Source organism: Juglans regia, chromosome 10 (genome assembly GCF_001411555.2).
Source record: "Juglans regia cultivar Chandler chromosome 10, Walnut 2.0, whole genome shotgun sequence".
Lineage (NCBI taxonomy): Eukaryota > Viridiplantae > Streptophyta > Magnoliopsida > Fagales > Juglandaceae > Juglans > Juglans regia.
Window position 1 is genome coordinate 15,082,030 of NC_049910.1, and position 22,089 is coordinate 15,104,118.

Consider the following 22,089-nt stretch of genomic DNA (forward strand, 5'->3'; position numbering starts at 1 on the left):
GATTAGCTCTTACTGTTGGAGATGAAAAGGTTTGGATTGAGGATAGTCCTGTGGAAATAGCTAGTGATATTCTTGTAGAAAAACTTTGTAATGATTGACTCTTGCTGTTAATGAAGGTAGTAATGTTTATATCAAAAAAAAAAAAAAGTAGCCGTTACCAAACCAAGTTACTTTTTTTTTTTTTAATTTTTTAATTAAGAGAAGGTAGTCACATGTCCAATAGTGACATTTGCCCAAATTTATTAATGAGCCCTCACTTGTGGCGGAAGAATATCGTAGTAACAATCACAGTACTTGGCATTTACAAAGAATAGAAAAAAGAATAAAGAAAAAAACCCCAAGTACCAAAAAACCAAGAATACCAATCAAGACTACCTCTAACCAAAGCCAAATCGCACCATCTGAAGTTAACAAGATACCTTCAACACTTTCGAAGCTGAGGTAACCCACATGAATATGTTTTGATGATCCCTTTCAACAAATGAGGAAGTTCCGTCTGACCTAACCATTCATGGGAGACACCACTACTTCCTAGTCGGGACAAAAAGTCGGCAACCTTATTTGCTTCCCGATATATGTGATTAAAATAAAAGTTAATCTCTCCCAACATCTATACTATTTCTTCCCAAAAGTCCTCTAGGTAGCAAAGAGTTCATCTTCCGTTTCTAATCCAATTCACTACTATTAAAGAGTCCATTTCAATAATAAGGTTATTGAACCCCATCGTTTGCAATGTTTAATACCTGTCTGAAGGGCCATAACTTCCACAAGATTGTTACTACCATGCCCAAACGATTCGGAAAAAGCATATACCACTTTGCCGAGCTCATTTTTGACTACTCCTCCTGCACCCAACATTCCCGGATTATTGATGCTACTTCCTTCCACATTCATTTTAAGCCACCCTCTATTTGGCTTTGCCCATCTTACTACCTTAAAGGCTTCCTTTCTCCTTACAATAATAGGTAGATTCAAAGAGTTTAAAACCTTAATATCATTTTCCACTAGTCGAGAAGCCTTGCTAATTTTAATACCAACCCAATGAATCCAATACTTTACCGATTTCCATAAAACATGAACCTTTTCTTTCTTACCTTCCATCCTAGCCTTACATCCCCACTTCCATAAGTTCCAGGAAATGATCACAGGTACAGAGCCAATTTGACTACCAAGTTCTGATGATTTTGATGCTCTCTGAAACCAAGCCTCCACTGATGCTTTCCAAGACTGGATTGGGACAAACGGAGTTCCCAATATGTTTGAGCTGAATTTCCAAATGGCTGCCTCAATGTTCCCACCATACAACACATGATTGAAACCTTCCAAGGCACCTTGATGACAGCACTCACACTTGGAAACTAAAGGCACTCCAAGTTTTCTTATATGGTCATCAACACTCAAAACTTAAATTTAGGGCCTTCCACATAAGCACAACAAACTTCTTAGGAATTGCTACATTCCATATCCAATCTGACCATTGACATTTATGGTTACTGCCCCGAACAAGATTCCAAGCACTCTTGGACATGAAAGAGACATCCGAATTGCCCAACCAAATAAGCTTGCCATCAATTATCCTTCGACCCTTGATTTTGTTAACAATATCTTCGGCTTTCAGACCCTACTAATTGTTCCAGTTTATCTGAATCCTAGCTATTATTTAGCATAACATGTTTGACCGTCAAATTCTAGTCACCCACAATCGGGTAGTGCTCCCTCAAAGGACCAGAGCTCAACCAATTATCTTTCCAAAAATACACATTCCCCTCACGAATTATCCACTTAGAAAGCAAAAGAGCAAAAGGCATTTCATTAGCTAAAGATTTCCAGAATCGGGTACCTCTAGAAGCGTTAATGTTTAGCGGATGCACACCATGCATATACTTTGCACAAAAGTACTTTTGCCAAATAGAGTTTGAACATAGCAAATTCCAGGTGAATTTTAGATGTAACGATCTTTGAACATCACCTAAATTCATCAACCCAATCACTCCCTCATCCACCAGCTTGCAAAGATTGTCCCATTTAATCCATTTTCTCTTAGGAATCTCATTAATAAAGCCCCAGAAAAAAATACTAAAAATCTTATTAATCTGAATATAAACCTTTTTCAGAACATGCATCACCGAAAGAAGATGAATTGACATAGACGACAATACCTGCTTTAGAGCATCAATCTCGCCGCAGAGGAAAGGAAATTAATTTTCCAACCTTTAATCTTATTTCGAATTTTTTGAATAATATCCTAGAAATGAATTGACTTCAATCTTCCAGATACGATTGGTACCCCTAAATATTTGAACGGAAACACCCCTTCTGAGAACGGAGAGATGGATAAAATATGCCTCCGTCTAGCATTATTAATATGCCTAGAGAAAAAAAAAATGAGATTTAGCGCAATTTACCTATTGACCTAACCATGAAGGATAGGTGCGCAAAGAACCAACAATCTCCAGAATGGAAGATTTCCCTCCATTGGAAAAAACTACCATATCATCAGTGTATAATAAATGTGAAATTATGGGGCCATGTCTTTGGTGATACTAACACTTTACTTTTCTACCTTCGAACTTCTTCTTAATCAAACGGATAAGTACTTCCTCCACTAAAATGAATAAATACGGGGATAAAGGTTCTCCTTGACGGAGACCCCTTCCACCCTTAGAGAACCCCTTTGCAGTGCCATTCATAACAATCGAATACCAAGGTGTAGTAACACATTGCCTCAGAAGCTGGCGAGATTTCAGAGAGAAACTAAAAGCTTCCAGTACATGAAATAAGAACTCCCAGTCAATCGTATCATAGGCTTTTGCAAAGTCAATTTTCATCAATATGTTACCTCCTCGGGTTGTTTTATTAAAATCATGAAAAAGCTCTTGAGTGAGACTAACATTTTCAAAAATACTTCTAACCAGTAGAAAAGTTCCTTGTTCCTGTGAAATTATTCTACTAGTGAGTGTTGTAAATTGGTTCACAAGTATCTTAGAACAGATTTTATAGAGCACGGAACAAAGATTGATTGGTCTAAGATTCCCAAACGACATGGGATTCTGTACGTTAGGAAGTAGAACAATATAGGGGGCAGTGTAGAACCTTGGAAATCCAGTCGCACTAAAAAAATCAGTAATTGCTTCAAATAAATCTTCTTGTACTAATGACCAACAATGCTGATAGAAACCCAAACCACAACCATCCAGACCAGGACTGCTGTCTTTAGGAATAGAGAACAGGGCATCTTTAACTTCCTCCAGCAAAGGATAACTGCCACAAAGATTATTCTCTTCATCCGAAACATCTCTCACAATTAACTCAGTCAAGTTTGGCAGAGAACTCGACTGTTTGCTTTAAGAAAGTCTTCAAAGTAGACATAAGCCTCCTTATGGATGCCTTCTGGCATGTTAAGCACACGGCCATCAGGCAGTTTCATTTCCATTACCACATTGTGTTTCCTGGATTGTAATGCTTTAAAGAAAGATGATGACACTTCACCATGCGAAACCCAATCTTGCTTAAACTATTGAGTAAGTCGAGCTTCTTCCCTTTTTAACCAGACATCAAGCTCCATTTTATTAGCTAATACATCCTCTTCAACATCTTCCGAGAACCTTTCTTGCAAACTAGCTTCGCCTTCTGCCACTTTTATTTCTAGCTTTCTAATATGTCGCCCAGTCCAACCCAAAGCCTCCTTGTTCCAAGTTCTAAGGACCTGTTTGAGCCTCTTCAATTTTTCAGCTAGCTTCCACGAACCAGTTCTAGTAACCTCTACCTGCCAGGAACTCGACACGCACCTCCAAAAATCCTCATGAGTAGTCCACATAGAATGAAATTTAAAGGAGACAGACCATACCTGGATGAAGGTTCCGAGAGACCCAAGAGCATAGGGGTGGGCAGATAATGAGTCCTAACCGAAGGGAACAGATCCATAAATTTTAGATTACATAAGGCTCTATCAAGCCTTGCCCATGAGCATGCCATCCTGGATTGCCCATTGCACCATGAGAATTTGTTACCTAAAAAAGGCATCTCCACCAGTCCGCCATTGTCAATGAAAGAATAGAAGTCCTCCATTGCCGTAAGCAACCTCGAACTTCCACCACATCTTTCACTATCATTCCACAAGATACTAAAATCCCCCAAAAGCACATGAGGGAATTGCAATTTATTGATAACAAGCAAATCGACCCATAAAGACCTCCTATCTAAGTACCAGCATTTTGCATAGACAGCTGGAATAAAAAAATTCGAATTGATAAGCAAAGAAATATGTTGATTTGAAGCGCCCATGACATCCACCTGTAACCCAACATTCCAAAAACACCAAATTTTGCCAGCATGGTCCGCATTAGACAGACAGTCATTAAAAGATAGGAAATTTCTCCAATAACTCAGTTGAAGATTATCTCGGAACGGCTTCACCAGCAAAAGGATAGAAGGTTTATGTATACAAACCAATGACCGCAGTCGCTTTTTGGAGGTGCCAAGACCTCGTTTATTCCAAACCATAAGTTTATTAATCATTGAGTATGTTGAGAGGGCCTGTTGGGAGACCTTGTAGACTTCTTAAAATTCTTTTGGAAATTGTAGTTTTTCTCATTAGTTCAGAGTTAGAGGTTCCATCCTTATCCTTCGCAGGATGCGGCAAACTGCCCTCATCATCAAATTTTGACTTCATACTGATATATTCATGGTTAAACATCACCATCTGCAAATCCACCTATACAGAAAATTGTGTAACTCCTGGTTGCACCACAATGTTATCTTTCAACCCATCCAAGGGAGGAGTAATCACAGCATTTGATGTCTGTTCAGAGCCCGTCACCGAAACCAACTCGCTATAACCAACTCGCTATCAGATTTGGTTCCACTTGGTTCTCCACACGTTGTCAGATCTTTCCTATGCATTAAGGGCTCGACTTCCTCCCTATCAACCTTAGTCTCTAACGACACAAACCCTGCACCACTCCCATCCTTTAACATACGATGAGTGGCCTCTAAGTTTTGCAGAACCAAGACTGGGGAAAACTCTAAGTTCTTCCCAGGCTGATCGTTCTTTGCGTTGACCTCATCTTCATAATCGTTCCATTGGGTAGTGTTTCTATTGACGATTGATTTCAAAATTCTTGAATACTCGAAAGTATGTGAGCTTCTTCGTGTTAGGTTTTTTGATGCATCACTGATCAACTCCGCTACGAGATATGGCTTTTCTCTTCTAATTGCGTTGGTTGTTGGCTGAAAGGGAAGAATTTTCTTTACCGTTAAAGATTCAGATTTTCCTTCAACACTTACCATTTTTTATGGTTTTCTTATGATATCATTTGTTGATGGAGAAAATTGATTTCAGATGGTAACGATAAAGGTTTCTGTGTTTCTTGTTTTCCTTCAATAGTTACCGTGGGTGATGGTTTTCTTATGATATCGCTTGTTGATGAAGAAAAGTGCTTTTAGAAGGTATCTGTAATTCTTTTTTGCTTCTTGCTTATCCGTCCTAATGCTATGGAGAAAGCGATGGTTTCATAGTTGTTCGGATTTATATTATGATGTTGGTTGCACCTTTTGATGGTTCGTTTCGGAATCTTGCATTTTTGAAAGGATGTGATCTTCTTCATGTTAGTTTTTTCTTGATGCATCGTCCATCATCTTCATTGCGAAATCTAGATTTGATCAGTATTTGGTTCCAAGAGAACACAATGACCGGTGAAAGGGTTTAATACCAAAAAATTGAAAGTCTGTATTTGGTTCTAGGTATTCACTGCTTGCGTTTGGTTCTTCAATTTCTTTTGCACATCCTGACATTTTTAATTTTTAGCAGTTACATGAATTGGTTGTAAAGCCAAATGGTACAGAATGCCAAGTCATCAATTAAAAACTTGGCTTTTATATAATTAAATAGATATACTAATATAAATTAATTAATCAGATATTAATTAAAAAGTAATTCATGATAACATACTCTGTAAATAATTAATAAAAGTAAATAACTAATAATTAAATAATAACTTTAACTTGAATTTAATTTATATATACTAATATAAATTAATTAACAAGATATTAATTAAAATGCTAATTGATGATAACATACTTAGTAAATAAAACAAATTAGATAAAAGAGTACTAAGTAAGAAATAACATACTTAGTAAATAACTAATAATAGTAAAATAACTAATAAATAAATAATAGCTTTAACTTGAATTTAATTTATATATACTAATATAAATTAATAATTAAGATATTATACAAAAGGCTAAGTCATGATAACATACACAGTAAACAAAACAAATTAGATAAAATAGTACTAAGTAATAAATAACTATGTTAATTAGCTTGTGTGTTGTGTATGTTATTTGTTAGATTTTGTGCAACATTGCATGAATAACCTTAGACCCGTTAGGGAATTAGTGTATGCTTAAGTGTTCACTAATTCTTGAATTATCCAGTGTGGACAGTTTCAGATTATATTATCTATATTGCACATTTTTGTTACTCTTACTTTACACATTTAGTATGAAATTTCGGTGTCTTCCTCATTTGTTCTTCAGGTATACTGTTCACAAAGTGAGAATCTCTCTCTGTGAACATGTATACTTGGAGAACTATGGAGAGGTGTTGCCAAAATTTCTACTAACGTGGAAAGTAGAAGAGTGCCAAAATTTGTGCAATATGGATTATATAATCTCGGATGGGACATGACCAACTGCCGAAGATCTAAAGAGCAGTGAGAATTAGAGCATGTGATGTATGTGAAATTAGTTTGCATTACAATAATCGATAGGGTTTTTCTAGAAATGGATAAAAGTTGGATGCGTCTTGGCGATAGACTTGGAAAGGACTATGCTGTGTATGCACGTCGAGTTAGAGCTTTTATTGATTTTGCTCGGGCCTTTACTGATAGTCATGGTTACATTAAGTGTCCATGTTGAGGGTGCAAAAATCTATGCGCTATAGGATTGGATGAAGTAGAAAGTCATATATTTGTGAATGGTATGGATTTGGGGTATACCCAATGGGTATTACAAGGTGAGCCATACGAATAATCAACTCAACAATTGTTCGATCATGGTATTGATATGGGACACATGGATGAAGATATTGAGCGGGATGATCTTAATGAGTGGGATGAGATGGAGGAGATGTTAGGTGACATTGAAGTTAGGATGTTTATGGATGAAATGGACGAGGACACCTCAAGTGGCCGAGGGATTGAATTTGAGAATTTCTCTGCAATGTGAGAAGATACAAAACGTGAACTTTATCCTAGATGTACAAAACACAGCAAAATGTTGTTTATTTTGCGGCTGCTTCACATTAAGTTGCTGTGTGGGATGTCGACAAAAGCAATCAATATGGTTTTAGACTTATTTAATGAGGTGCTTCCTAAAGATTCTGCATTGCTGCAGTAATTTTATGAAGCAAAACAATTGAGAAAGAGATTAGGGTTTGAGTACAAGTCTATACATGCATGTAAGAATGATTGTGTATTGTTTTGGAAAGAGAATGAGGAAAAATAGGCTTGTCCCGTATGTGGAGAGTCAAGGTGAAAGGGTAAGAAAAATATTCTGGTGAAGATTTTGCGTTATTTACTGCTGAAACCAAGATTGCAAAGGCTATATATGTGTACAAAAACTACTCAAGATATGAGGTGGCACGAGGAGAAAAGAGTTAAGGATGTCGAGTATATGAGGCACCTAGCTGACTCACTTGCATGGCAAATGTTTGATGATCAATACCCAGAGTTTGGCAACGAAGCTCGTAATGTGCGTCTAGGACTAACAACGGATGGATTCAATCCCTTCGGTAATATGTGTACAAGTTACAACACTTGGCCCGTAGTGTTGATTCCATATAATCTTCCATCATGGAGGTGCATGAAGGTGCCAAACTTTTTCTTAACTTTACTTATCCCTAGTCCAAGATCACTTGGGAATGATATGACGTATTCATGTAACTGTTAATTGAAGAGTTAAAGATCTATGGGAAACAAGAGCTAGAACTTTTGATGCATATACATCGACATCTTTTCATATGCATGATGCAGTAATGTGGACGATAAATAATTTTCCAGCATATGAGAACCTTTCTAGTTGGAGTACTAAAGAGAAGTTAGCTTGTTTCACGTGTAATAAAGAAACTGCAAGTGAGTGGCCAAAATATTTGAAGAAGATGTGCTTCATGGGCCATCGACGGTATTTGTCAACAAATCTTGTATGACGAATGGAATGCCCTAAATCTGATGGGAGAGTAGAGGGCAGAATTGCATCAAAGGAGTTGACTGGGAACGAGATAGTTGAATAGTTACTTGAAGTTAGAGAGAACAATTTTGGTAAAACTCAGGGAAAGAACAACAGAAAACACGGTGTTGTAGAATTGAATTAGATAAAACGTAGTACTTTCTTTGACTTGCCGTATTGGCCATCATACATGTTGCGACATAGTTTGGATGTAATGCACATAAAGAATAATATTTGTGATAATATTCTAGGGACTTTCATGAGCATTAACAAAAATATGAACGACACTATTAAGACGAGAAAAGATCTTGAAAGAATGAGAATTAAATATAATATGTATTTGCAAATGGAAGGCAACAGGGTGGTTATGCCGCATGCATATTTTACGATGACAAAGGATGAAAGGATGGATTTTTGCAAATGGTTGCAATGTGTGAAGTTGTCAGATGGTTATGCGTTCGATCTCGGTAGATGCGTGAGTCCTGATAACTGGTAAATAAGTGGACTAAGAAATCATGATTGTTACATATTTTTACAGAAACTGTTATCGGTTGGAACTCGTGCGAAGCTGACTTCTAATGTTTGTGTCGCCATAACTGTACTTTGCATGTTTTTCAAGGATTTGTGCTCTTGGGTTGTAAATCGAGATATGTTACAGAAAATGGAAGACGACATTATTACTATACTGTGTAATTCGAGTAGATCTTTCCACCATTATTTTTTAAAATAATGATCTATTTTGTAATACATTTACCTCGGGAGGTACTGTTTGGTGGCCCAGTGGAGTTCCGTTGGATGTATCCAGTTAAAAGATATTTTGGTAGATTGAAACACACTGTTGGGATTAATGCCCGAGCTGAGGGTTCAATAGCAGATGCTTACAGACACGATGAATGGTTGACATTTGACTCTCTATATCTTCGTGGTGTTGAGACACGATTTAATCGTGAAGAGTGGAATTCTGATTTTGCTGTTCCTCCCCCTCGAGATCTATCAGTGTTTTCCCAGAATGTACGACCATTGGGTGCACAGACAGAAACAACTTAATTGGTGGAGAGTTAGGAAAAGCTTAGTACTACATGTTGAATAATTGTCAGGAGATTGATGACTATCTAAGGTATGTCGCTGCATACTTAGAATAATTCTAATTAAAAAAATTATTATATAACATGTTAAGTAATGCACATATTCTATTCTTTTGTACTTCCATACAGTGAGCACATAGAAAAACTTAGGATAGAAGGCATAGAGAATATAAAGGCGAGATACGAAGAAGAATTTCCCAGATGGTTTGAACGAGTATGTATTTTGGATGTTCCATGACTTAAAATCATAATAACAACATTTTAATTCTTGTTTACTTTTAATAATTTTGTTACTATTTCAATTGTTAGATTTTGGAATAACGTGCTAATGATCCCGCATCAGTTTCTTCTGAATTGCATGCATTGGCTCGTGGTTCCTCACACAAAGCACTTTGATACACTGTATGCACGGTTCGAGGTTATAGATTCCATACTATGGACTGTGAACATAATTGAAAGATGCAAGACTATGGTGTGTTGATCGAGGGAAGTTATGGAACATATGACATTGACTAATATGGTGTCATACGTGATATTATCGGATTAAAATACATGGGTGGGAATGTGACATATGATTTTAATTGTGATTGGTGGGATATAGGCGGTGGTCGGATTTCGATATATAGAGATAGTCACTTTATGAGTGTCAATACTACATATAAATGGTACGAGGATTATCCATTCGTATTGGCTTGTCAAGCTACCCAAGTCTATTAATTGGTTGAACCAAGGAAAGGGGCCGATGAAGATAGTGAAGAGATAACTTGGCAAGTCTTATAAAAATTTGTGTCTCGAAATATATATGATGCAGGATTGGTAGCGGATCACGATCATAATGGAGACGAAGACGACACTCCAATTATAGAAGCCTACCAGGAAGATGGAGAGGGTATTAATTTATTTGTTGACCTCGGTGAACTTGAACTAATCTCCTTATGTAGAGATGTTGTTCCACCCGTACATCTCGACCCATCCGTATTAAATGATCATTCAATTCATGAAGTACGTGAAGAAGAAGAAGAAGAATAATCTGAAGAGGAAGTCGATGAAGAAGATGAAGAAGAAGATGATGATCACAAAAATGTTAATGAAGTAGGTTTTGAAACAAGCATGGAGAATACATCAGAAGATGAAGAATAAAAGTATTAAATATTTTATTTACATAGGTGACAGTACAATAGATTTTTTTATAAATTATTCTATACTATTTGTTTAAAATATTAATTATTTTTAAGGATGCCACTAAAGCGACAACGAAGAAATGTTCCTCCTCCCCCAAGTCTCGACCAGTTCACGACTACCCAACTGAGGACTCCGCTCCTAACAAGTTAATGCACAAGAGACAGCCAGCCAGTCGACACCTACCAGTACGGAAATTTTGTTGATAGTTAATTATATTTCAATACTTTGGGGATTTGTATTTAATAATTTTAAAAATATTAGCTGATACCTTGTCACGTTGCGGACATGGCTACACACGTGGCGTTGCTCTAGAAAGAAATAGATTGCACGAAAAAATCAAAGTCAACATTCCTGACAACTTCACTGGAGGAGTAGATGACAGTGCATCATCGCTTTCCTCCTATGTCGGCACACTTGTCCGAGCTTATATCCCATTTTATGTGTAATCATGGAGAAATGTTTCGAATGTGATGAAAGATCACGTTCAGAGTCGTGTACTGGTGAGTTTATATACTTAGTAAACTTTTTTTTGAGATGTTTTGATTTCATATTTTTTACTTATTTCACTTCTTAGGATGAATTCAATCTCAATTTTGGCCCTTAGCGAGGATGTGCAAACTGTGAATGAGTTAATGACTACATTATTTCAGCATCACAAGGGACAACGCCATGTCCACTTCAAGAAATTTGAGGCGTTGAAAGAGGTTGTTCAATCATCTTTTCAAAAAATGAAGTTAGACAATTGGATGAAGTGTTATGGTCTTTTCACAAGTCGAGATTATCAAGTATTATAGATTTATTCCCTTTAAGTTATTTGACATTATAATTGGTTTCATATATTATATTTAATATTGTTAATTTCTCCTGCAGCACTTAAGTTCTATTAATGTATAGAATAGAACAACTTTGACAATCCACTATCATGTCGGCTCAAGGTTATTCCAACGTTTTATTGATAAAATGGTAATTGATAATTTATAATTCTCACTCATTTTTATTATATTATTTTATTTAAGTACTAATATTATTTCTAAAAATTACTAATGTGGCTTTGTTAGAAAAATGATGATTCTGAAAATTTCTCCCTCATTCATGTCTATGCTGCTACTCACACTGATGAGCTCTGTGAGTGGGTTGATCTTGTCGCTAAAGATAATTATGTAAGTAGCATTATTTTCTGTGAATAAATTATGCAACATGTGAGTTCATATTATATTTGATTCCTTATTTCTTTTAATATGTTACCTATTGTTTTTTTTTTTTTTTCTAATTGTGAGAAAAAATGATTAAGATCCAATCAGCCTTTGAGGAATCATCTTCTAGTAACATAGACATATTAACATAAGTGCTAGGGACCAAATCTAGTTTGGTAAAATGTTTGAGATGTTCTTTCAAGTGTGTCGGTTCATCCTCCAAGACCTCGACTTCAGAAAATAATAATCTTACTAAAGATTTAGATGCAGCATGCCAAGAAATTGAGCAGATGAAGTCGAGATAGCAGGAGTTGGAATCTCTCTTATCGTGGCAGTTTGATTTAGAAACACGTTTGCAGGAGCAACAAAGAGACTGAGATGAGAGAATCCGCATTGAAGTCCAAGAGAAAATACAGAGGGATGATGGTTTAGATGGAACCTATTATGTCAATTCAACAGGATCGCAGTGGATGAGGAAAGAAGAAGAAATGATTAATATATCATTATCATTATCAACATTAGAAACTTTTATTGTCTATTTTTGCAACTCTATAAGACATTATTAGTTGTTACATTTATGGTGTAATATGAAATCATTTGTATGCTTTTTAATACGATCAAGTTTCTATTTCTGATCATATCGTTCGCATGTAAACAATAAATCTTCGAACATGGCTTCACGTTCGAATCAACATCCAAAAAAAATACCAGCGAATTCAAAACAAAAAACATTTGAACGTTAGTTACTACGTTCGCATGTTTTAATGCACAAACAATCTAAACGTTTGAATGATTATAATAGATACGTGTGAATGAAAAACTAACATCCGAACGTTACAAATTTTTTTACATGCGAATGTTAATTACTCGGGTGAACGTTACTTTCTGTGACAATTTTTAACTGTCACAAAAAATTATTACATTCAAACGTTACATCTAACAGAAGACTTCCAATTGTCATGAAAAAAACTTTTTCTGACAGTTGAATAATAAACTGTCACAGAAACAATTATGTGAGTCCTTTTAGGTAACAGTCGTGGTGACAATCTCAAACCGTCACAAAAAAGTTTTGGTGACAGTCGTGGTAACAATCTCAAACCGTCACAAAATCCAAATTCTGTTGTAGTGAGTTATTGATGATTTCACATGGTATCAAAGTAGAGTTTTTGAATTCAAACTTCAAATCCTAGCTCTACACTCTAGACCCATTCATTACAAGATGAAAGCACATTACAATCTAAACTTAGATTATAAAGACTAATAATCTTTACGAAATACAAATTACAAGACTATTTATACTTAATATTTTTTAAAATAGAAGTAATTAAGCAATAGTAATAATTACTAAACTATGAGCTGCATGCAAAAGTAAAGGCTTCATAACAAAACCAAAATAACTAGGCTTGATTTGGATAGCAAAATTCTCTCAACTCATTCCATCTCATCTCATTTCATCGCAATATCTAAATAGTACATTAATAGAAACACTTTTTCAATTTCAAATTTTTAACATATTCATCTAATCATTACAATTTTTTCAAATTTTCAAATAAAACATAAAAAATAATTCAACATTTATAAATTTCAAAATAAAAATAATATTAAAAAATAATATTCTAATAATATTTTTATTCAACTTTTTCTTTAACATTTTTCAAAACCCCATAAATCATATTAACTTAAATAACTTCACTACTATTCACAAACTATTTTACAATTATTTACAGATCATCGCATCATCTCATCTTATCTCATTTCATCTCACTATCCAAACGCACAAGGCCTAAAACAATTGACTTGCAGGCTTTACGCTTTCTGCCTTTTATTTCATATATGAATGTATGGCTTTCCCAAATTTTCCAAAAATTTGGAAACTTATCAAGCTAGGTAATTAGTTGAAACCTCTTTCTTGATTTGTTTTCTCAACTTAAAAAAAAAAAAAAAAAAAAAAAAAACCTGAATAACGCTACGCATTGATCATGCATCCTAAACTCGTTATATTTCTATCGTCACACTTAATTTTATGACGCACTTTAATAATTTTTTCGTGTCAATCATTTAATTAGAAGATACTTAAAATACGCTAAATTGATCAGTTTGATTTATAACGATGACAGAATTAAGGATAAAAATAATATTTCTCTAAACGATAACATTGCTTGTGAATACTGCAAGGTCATAATTAGCTCATTAAGACGCCTAGCTTACAAACGTATATATATAGATATACATGTACATACATATATATATATATATAGATATATATATATATACACGCGCACACGTACATAATATATATATATTTATATATGGAATAATTGCATTTTGACTTTTTAAATTTTTACTAAATTCACAATTTATCCCCGAAATTAGCAATTACATCAAAGTAAACTCTCTTATTTTCAAAACTGACCAATGTGCCACTTCGTCTACCACCAATGTTAAATTTAACAGAAACATCTTCACGTGCTATACATGTGCATAATATTCACTATAAAGATATAATATTCATCTAATTTATTTATTATTGACTATATAAAATATAAAATAATATATGCTATCAATTAATGATAATAAATTTGTTAAAAATTACATATTTATAGTGAATGTTATGTACGTGAGCAGTATGTGGAGGCAGTTTCTGTTAGATTTAACGTTATTGGTAGACGTAAGGAGCACATTGGTAAGTTTTGAAAGTAAGTGGGTCTACTTTGATGTAATTATTAGTTTCGGATGTATATTATGAATTGAGTGAAAGTTTAAGGGGATAAAGTGTAATTAACCCTTTATATATACACACAAACTTATATACAATTCTACTCAGACCTGATTGTGGTATCAATTTAGTTAAAAAAATTCTATACACCATACTGCCATTTTATTTTTATTTTATTAAATAAGATGTGGCACATTTATTATTATTAAATAATTATTAATTATATATTTTTTTATTATCTAATTATAATGAATGTATCATATATTATTTAATATGATCAAAATAGAATAAAAATATAGTGTATATCATTTGGTTAACAGGTAATACCTGCTTAAGGTAAGTCAGACACTATATATAATTCTATTAGATAAAAAACTTTGACTTCGTGATTTTTAATTATTAAGTTTCGTGTTTCGTGCTCTATCTCTCTCCAATTGCTTCCAAGAATTCATCGTTACCATCGTCATAAATTCACCACACTTTAATGAAAGCTTTGTTCTTGGTTTCATATATACCTAGCTAGTTAACACCTCCCTAAAATATTCATGCACAATTAGGTACCAACATTAGGGGAGTGCTATTCCAACAAGTAGGAATATTTAAAAATAAATTGTAATTAGCATGCATTTAGGTTTTTGGACAAAAGAAAACACAACATGCTGCATGCATTCTAATTATAATTTAAATTAATGTAACTGTGAAAACAACAAGAAGCCGCCAAAATCAACTTTCAACATTGATATTCTATAATGTAGCAAACAACAAACACTCAGTTACAAAGAAACTTTGGCGTTGACATCTGCTCATGCTTTTTTATTTTCTTTATATATGATCTCCTTAGCCATAAGTACTGTGTACCAATCAAACAAAAACAAAGAGATATATCTAACTTTTTCACGAACTACGTACTCTTATCTCTAGGTTATCATTCTCCTTTCGAGATTTTGTAGAAAAGAGATTGAAAACAATGGAGAGTTAGACAATTGAGAATTCTAGTTCAAAGTGATACCAGATGATGAGTGTGTATTATATATTTATAGGACTTTACAAGATAAGATATATACAAGTGCAAAACAGAACGAGATAAGCTTATACAAAGTAATTCAAATATACAACTAAGTTTTTCTATTATCTATATCTTCATAATCAGTAGATTGGATAGGCTTGACCTGTTGAGTTTGAATATCATTGTTAACAGCCCCCTGCAAGCCAATTGATATGAATCCGCGAGAATGGAATCGCTTGAACCCATAATCAATTTGAAAACTCCCCAAGAAAGTCAAAATCAAGTCAATGATGGAGAACTAGACCCGATGAGAACTATAGTTTCAAGAACCTTGATTATATTAAAATCTAGACCCGTTGAAGAACCCGTCTCAAGAACCCAGATTACAAAGGAGGAATGCCACAAAAGTTATGATTTACCTTTGATAAGTTCAAGAGTTCAATTAATAACAAGAGTAGTAAACTCAACTCACAAATAAAATTCAATATTGTCTGAACTTCAAATGAGGCTATAAAGAGTATCTAAACCAAACTTAATTAAAATCCTAACCAAAAGAAAGCCCCTTTTACCCAAAATGCCCCTGGATGAACAGTGTAGCGCTAAAGTACGCCTAGCTACAGTACCGCTACAGTAACATCTTGAAACCCTAATTTCTAAAAATAACTTTCCAAATAAGCCATTGGCCAAAATACAAGGCCTTCCCGAAAAACCCTAGTTCATTAAAAATAAGACGTGTGGGCCAAACATCTTCAACTCCACTTATTCTAAACTAATAAAATAAATCATTTAACCAAATTGGAAGCCTCAAATAACAATTAGGCCCTATCTCTAAGTCATGTCTTCCATAGCTTGAATCAAGTGGATCGAAACTGGTTCTCGTTCTTTCAGGCCCATCTTGAGTGTTGGGCTCTTGCTAGCTTCATCCCAAGTGGATTGCACCAAACCGTGCATTACTTCCTTGATCTTCTTGGCCCTTGACCTTGTAATTGGCCCATCTGGAACTTACAAAAGATCTTTAAGAGTAGGCCCACCTTGATTCCCATCACCAATGGTGAGAGATCGAACCATGAGCTTGTCACATAACAAACTAAATCTGGATGAAGTCAGGCCTTTTGTGAAGATATCTGACGGTTGGGAAGTAATGGAGATGTATCTTGCAATGATGTCACGGTTGAAAATCTTCTCCCTTATGAAGTGGTAGTCCACCTCTATATGTTTTGTCCTTGCATGAAAGACAGGGTTGGAGGACAGTGAGAGTGCACTTATGTTGTCTACCCAGAGACATGGAGGTGAATGAAGAGGAAGACCAAGCTCTTTGAAGAGCATTCGAACCCACTAGAGTTCAATAATAGCAAGTGCCATGGACCTGTATTCAGTCTCCATGCTGGATCTAGCAATCACTGGTTGTTTCTTGGCTGTCCAAGAAATGAGGCATGGACCTACAAAGATGCAGTACCTGGTAGTGGATTTATGATCATCAGGGCTTCCTGCCCAATCTGAGTCACAGAAGCCATGAAGAGCTAAAGATCCTTTGCTGTAATGGAGACCAAAGTCAAGTGTACCCTTTAGATATCGAAGGACTCTCTTGGCTGCAGTGAGATGAACATAGGTGGGGCAGTGTAGAAACTGGCATAACAGGTTGACACTATAAGCAATATCTGGTCGAGTGGTGCAGTATTGCAAAGCTCCAGCAATATGGCGATAGACTGAAGGACCAAGAAGTGGATCACCAGTATGCTTGGATAATTTTCCACCTGAGGTGCATGTTGTTGCTACTGGCTTAGCACCAACCATGTTGGTGTCGTGAAGGAGATCCAAGATGTACTTGCCTTGATGCATATGAAGAGATTCTGAGTTTCTCTGAACTTGAATACCCAGAAAATATGATAGTGCTCCCAAATCTTTAACTGCAAACTCATTGCTAAGTTGATGTAGAAGAGCTGAAACTGCAGCAGTAGAATTGCTAACAACCAAAATATCATCAACATATATTAATATGAAGATGGTAACAGAGGGTCTATGGCAATTAAATAAAGAGGTGTCAATAATAGAGCAGTAAAACCAAGTTCAAGGAGGCATTGTGAGAGGCGATGAAACCAAGCTAGAGGAGCTTATTTCAAGCCATAAAGAAACTTTTGTAGCCTGCATACATGAGTGGGATATTGGCTGTCCTCAAACCCCTTGGGTTGTTCCATATATACTTCCTCTTCTTGGTAGCCATGTAAGAAGTCATTAGAGATGTCTAGCTATTGGATTACCCAGTTATGATGAACTGCCGAAGCAAGCACAAGCCGAATTGTTGCAGGTTTTATAACAGGACTAAAGGTCTCATGAAAGTTAATTCCATATTCTTGATCAAAGCCTTTAGCCACTAGCAGGCTTTGCATCCCTCAATAGTGCCATATGCCCTTTTTTTTAACTTGGAGACCCATTTGTTGCAAATAATGTGCTTATCAAGAGGTCTTGGACACAAGATCCAAGTTTTATTTTGAAGAAGGGCACTAAATTCATGTTGCATAGCTGCCTGCCAGTTAGCATCCTTAGATGCCTGTTGGTAAGTGCGTGGTTCATTTGGAAGAAGGGTGGATGAAAGGGCTGAGATAGGGTGTTTTGAGGAGTAATAGAGATGATAGTCAGGGAATTGTTTGGGTTTGAGAGAGTTGGTCTGCTGTCTTGTAATGATTTGCCGAGGTGGGCAAGGAGTGGTGGAAGTGGATAATGGTTCTGATGGTTGTAGAGATGGAGAGGGAAGGGGAGAGGAGAGGTTGTTGTTTGGGAAAGGTAAGGTTGGGGAGGGAGACTCAGTCTGAGTGGGAGCTGCAGAAACAATATCAGTAGGAGAGGAAAAAAAAGGAGACATACCTATTGTGATGGGAGTAGTAGAGTCCAATGAAGCATCCTCCAAGGCTTGAATGGTAGCAGGCATGGGAGTAGAAAATATGAGAGGGGCAGCTGGAATGGTATCATTAAGAGAAGATGTAGGTTGTATATGGGCAGCAGGAAACTTGGTTTCATCAAACACTACTTGGCGAGAAAAGTATATTCGACTAGTTTGAATGTCAAGACATCTATAAACTTTGTGGTTTGCAGCATATCCAAGAAAGATACATTGCTTACTTCTAAAGGAAAGTTTATGAGAAGAGTATGGTCAAATGAGTGGAAAGCAGGCACAACCAAATGTTTTGAGGAGTGAGTAATCAGGTTGTTTTTTGAAAAAGGCAAGAGTAAGCGTAAGTGTTATGAAGGACATATGTAGGCATTCGATTAATAAGATAAGTTGCTATCAAAAAGGCATCAACCCAATGTTCAGAGGGTAAATGAGATTGAGCTAGGAGAGTTAGGCCAATTTCTGTGAGATGTTTATGTTTTCTTTCAAATATTTCATTTTGCTCAGAGGTATATGGGCATGTGAGGCGACGGAGGATGCCATGGGTATCTAAGAAAGTTTTAAAGGCATGAGAGAGATATTCTCCTCCATTTTCTATTTGAAGTTGCTTAATTTTATAGGAGAAGAGATTCTCAACCAAGCATTTAAATTTGATGAAACAAAGTGCAACATCTGATTTCTGTTTAAGAGGGAACATCCATGAAAACTGAGAAAAATCATCAACAAATAGAACATAATATTTACAGCCACTGATTGACATTACAAGAGAGGTCCATACATCAGAGTGAATAAGTTCCAAGTGGATGGCTAGACTTATGGAAGGACTCTGGAAATGGGAGTTTATGGCTTTTCGCCTGTTGAAAAAATTCACAAACATGATGTAGTTTGTGTGAACCTGAAATAGAAATAAGAGAATCATGTGTGAGGTGACGGATGGTAGCTTCTGAAGGATGGCCTAGTCTGGAATGCCAAGTTTGAACAGGTGCTGTAATGCCTAGGAAAGCAGTGAATGTAGAACTAAGAGCTGAATGTGGCTTCTTCTTATTGGATTGAATATGCTGAAGATAAATGGGATATAGGCCTACTTCACTCAGGCCTTGAAGAATGACTTTGTTGGTCTGCATGTCCTTCACAACAAAAGAAGAGGCAGTAAGTACAAAGTAGCAATTGTTATCTTGACATAGGCGCTGAATAGACAGTAGATTAGAGGAAGCATTTGGACAGTGTAAGATGTTGGATAACATAAAGGATTGATTGTTTGTTTTGATGAGAGAGGAATCAATATGATTGATAAACAAATATCCACCATTACCAATTGTTACTTGAGCAGGGCCTTGATATGGTTGCTGTTGTAAAGTCAAATTTTCCAGTGCAGAGGTGACATGGTTATTAGCACCACTATCAAGGAACTAAGGTTGTTCATCTTCCTGCATTACATGTGTATGGGTAGCCATGTCAGCCAATTGAGAGGGGGGGTGTCTCCCTTGGTATGAATAGTCCATTCGGTGATAACAATCAAGGGCTTGATGGCTTGTTTTTCCACAAATCTGGCAACTAGGTTGATTATTAGTGAAAAATGGACTAGTGTTGGAGCTTTTACCTGTTGACTGGGCAACAAAAAATGTAGCAGTGCACTGTTGAGGACCATTGAATGGTTTGCTAGTATGAAACGGTATGGATTTTTTGTTATTGTAAGGAGGCTTAGATTTGTGATAGAAGAAGGCTATTTGGCTGGTTTCTAGTGGGACAAGTTTCTGTTGAGTGTCAAGAAGTTGTTCATAATTAAGGAGTTATGTTTGAAAATCCTCAAATGTAACGGAAGACTCACGGGCAGCAGAGCTAAGGGAGGTGATAAAGGGGTGATATGCTGGATTAAGACCCCCAACAACATAGGAAATCAGATCTTCCTCATCAACTGATTTACCTATAGCAGCAAGTTGGTCAGACCAACTTTTGGCATTGAGGAGATAGTCAGTGCATGACTTGTTGCATTGGTTCAATGTTTGTAGTTGTCATTTAAGGTGAGAAATTCTGGATCGAGAATGAGGTGCAAATCTAGTTGCCAAGGTGGTCCAGACTTGGCGAGATGTATTTTGTCCATAACCAGTAAACAAAACCTTATCTGTAAGAGTGGCATTTATCCATGCCAAATGAATTGATCCTTCTTCTACCATAACAAGTAATTAGTGTTAATGGCAGAAGTTGATTTGCCTTCATTATCAAGGACAAACTGTGAGGGACATGGCTTAGAGCCGTCCACAATACTCATTAGATCATGGCTACGCAACACATGTATAAGCTGAGTAGTCCAATTGAGATAATTGGCTCCATCTAACCTAATAGAGACTAAGGGAGTGATGTTTGGAATGGTGAAGGTAGCAGCGGAGACATGTGGGCAGGGGTGGGGGGGGAGGGGGCCGGGGCATGAGGATGTAAGTGATGTAAGCCAATAAGGGCTCTGATACCAAGATAGATAATTGAGAATTCTGGTTCAAAGTGATGATACCAGATGATGAGTGTGTATTATATATTTATAGGACTTTACAAGATAAGATATATACAAGTGCAAAACAAAATGAGATAAGCTTGACACAAAGTAATTCAAATATACAAACTAAGTTTGTCTATTATCTATATCTTCAGAATCAGTAGATTGGATAGGGTTGATCTGTTGAGTTTGAATACCATGGTTAACTTGGAGATCACTGTGCATTTCTTGTTCGGAATATTCGGAAACATCACTGCTTTATTTCTCTTCTTGGCCCCAATAATAAAATTCAAGAGGATCATACGGCATAAAGGCACACAAAAATTCTCAGGCGTTCCATACGTGATGACGTCGCTCAACTGCCTCCTTTTTGCATGTTACGACCTTCCCTTTGTGTCTCCAAACAATCTTTTAGTATAAACAATCAAGGGCACCGGGGTGGCAATCGAGCTCATATACGTGGCCATCTTTCTCATATATGCGCCCAAAAGGGAGAAGGCTAAGATTTTTGAGATCTTTTCGTTTGTGGTCTTAGTTTTTTCAACCGTGGCCTTGGCTTCCCTTTTAGCCTTGGAAGCTGGCAACACCAGGGAGGTGTTTTGTGGGTTTGCTGCGAGCATATTCTCCATCAACATGTATGCCTCGCCTCTATCAATTATGAAGACTGTGATTAAAACTAAGAGTGTCGAATTCATGCCATTTTTCCTGTCACTGTTTGTGTTCTTGTGCGGGACTTCTTGGTTTCTGTTTGGGTTGCTCGGACGTGATCCGTTTGTTGCTGTGCCAAATGGCTTCGGCTGTGGTTTAGGGGTCGTGCAGTTGATCTTGTACTTTATCTACAAAGATAACAGGGGTACTACTGCGACCGTCGCACCCATTGATATAGAATCTGTGGAGACAGGGCTGCCTAAGGAAAACAAAGATCAGAGTATCAGAGCCAATCCAATGTGAAGCTCAAGTGACCATCTAGAGCACGTGGTCATCTAGACACGTGGCGTACATGGTTCAAAGCCTTGGAGAATGGGTCCTCCAATAAGTACTGCGTTTACGTAACTACTTATATGTAGAATTAGTGTTTATAACATGGACGTTGCTACAGTTTCTGCTGGGATCTATCGTTGGGAGTTCTTGCTGGAGTTATAATATGTGTTTTCATGTATTTTTATATATTTTTTTAAGTAATTTTTTATATAGATTTTTTTAATACTTTTTAATATTTTTAAAAAATAAAATAAATTTAGAACATGATTAGAAACACTTCCTTAATTAAAAAGTAAAAAGTAAAAATCATTAAAAAATATTTCTT

General features: G+C 36.1%; 1 protein-coding gene and 1 pseudogene across 1 annotated transcript; one reads left to right on the forward strand and one right to left on the reverse strand.

Moving 5' to 3' along the window:
* Positions 1 to 16,743: 16,743 nt before the first annotated feature.
* On the reverse strand, positions 16,744 to 18,334 carry LOC118349647 (uncharacterized mitochondrial protein AtMg00810-like). Its single transcript, XM_035695153.1, has 2 exons — positions 18,271 to 18,334; positions 16,744 to 17,354 (listed from the first exon to the last, which is right to left on the reverse strand). Exons 1-2 carry the CDS (start codon positions 18,332 to 18,334, stop codon positions 16,744 to 16,746), a joined length of 675 nt encoding a protein of 224 aa, XP_035551046.1.
* A 2,647-nt stretch (positions 18,335 to 20,981) lies between these two features.
* On the forward strand, positions 20,982 to 21,734 carry LOC108981776 (annotated as a pseudogene).
* Positions 21,735 to 22,089: the final 355 nt, after the last annotated feature.

Coding starts and splice junctions, on each gene's coding strand:
- LOC118349647 (XM_035695153.1), bottom strand. CDS start 18,334: ATGCCTGCTACCATTCAAGCCTTGGAGGATGCTTCATTGGACTCTACT. Junction 17,355..18,270: donor TACTACTCCCATCACAATAG/GTATGTCTCCTT, acceptor CTACTGCTGCAG/TTTCAGCTCTTCTACATCAA.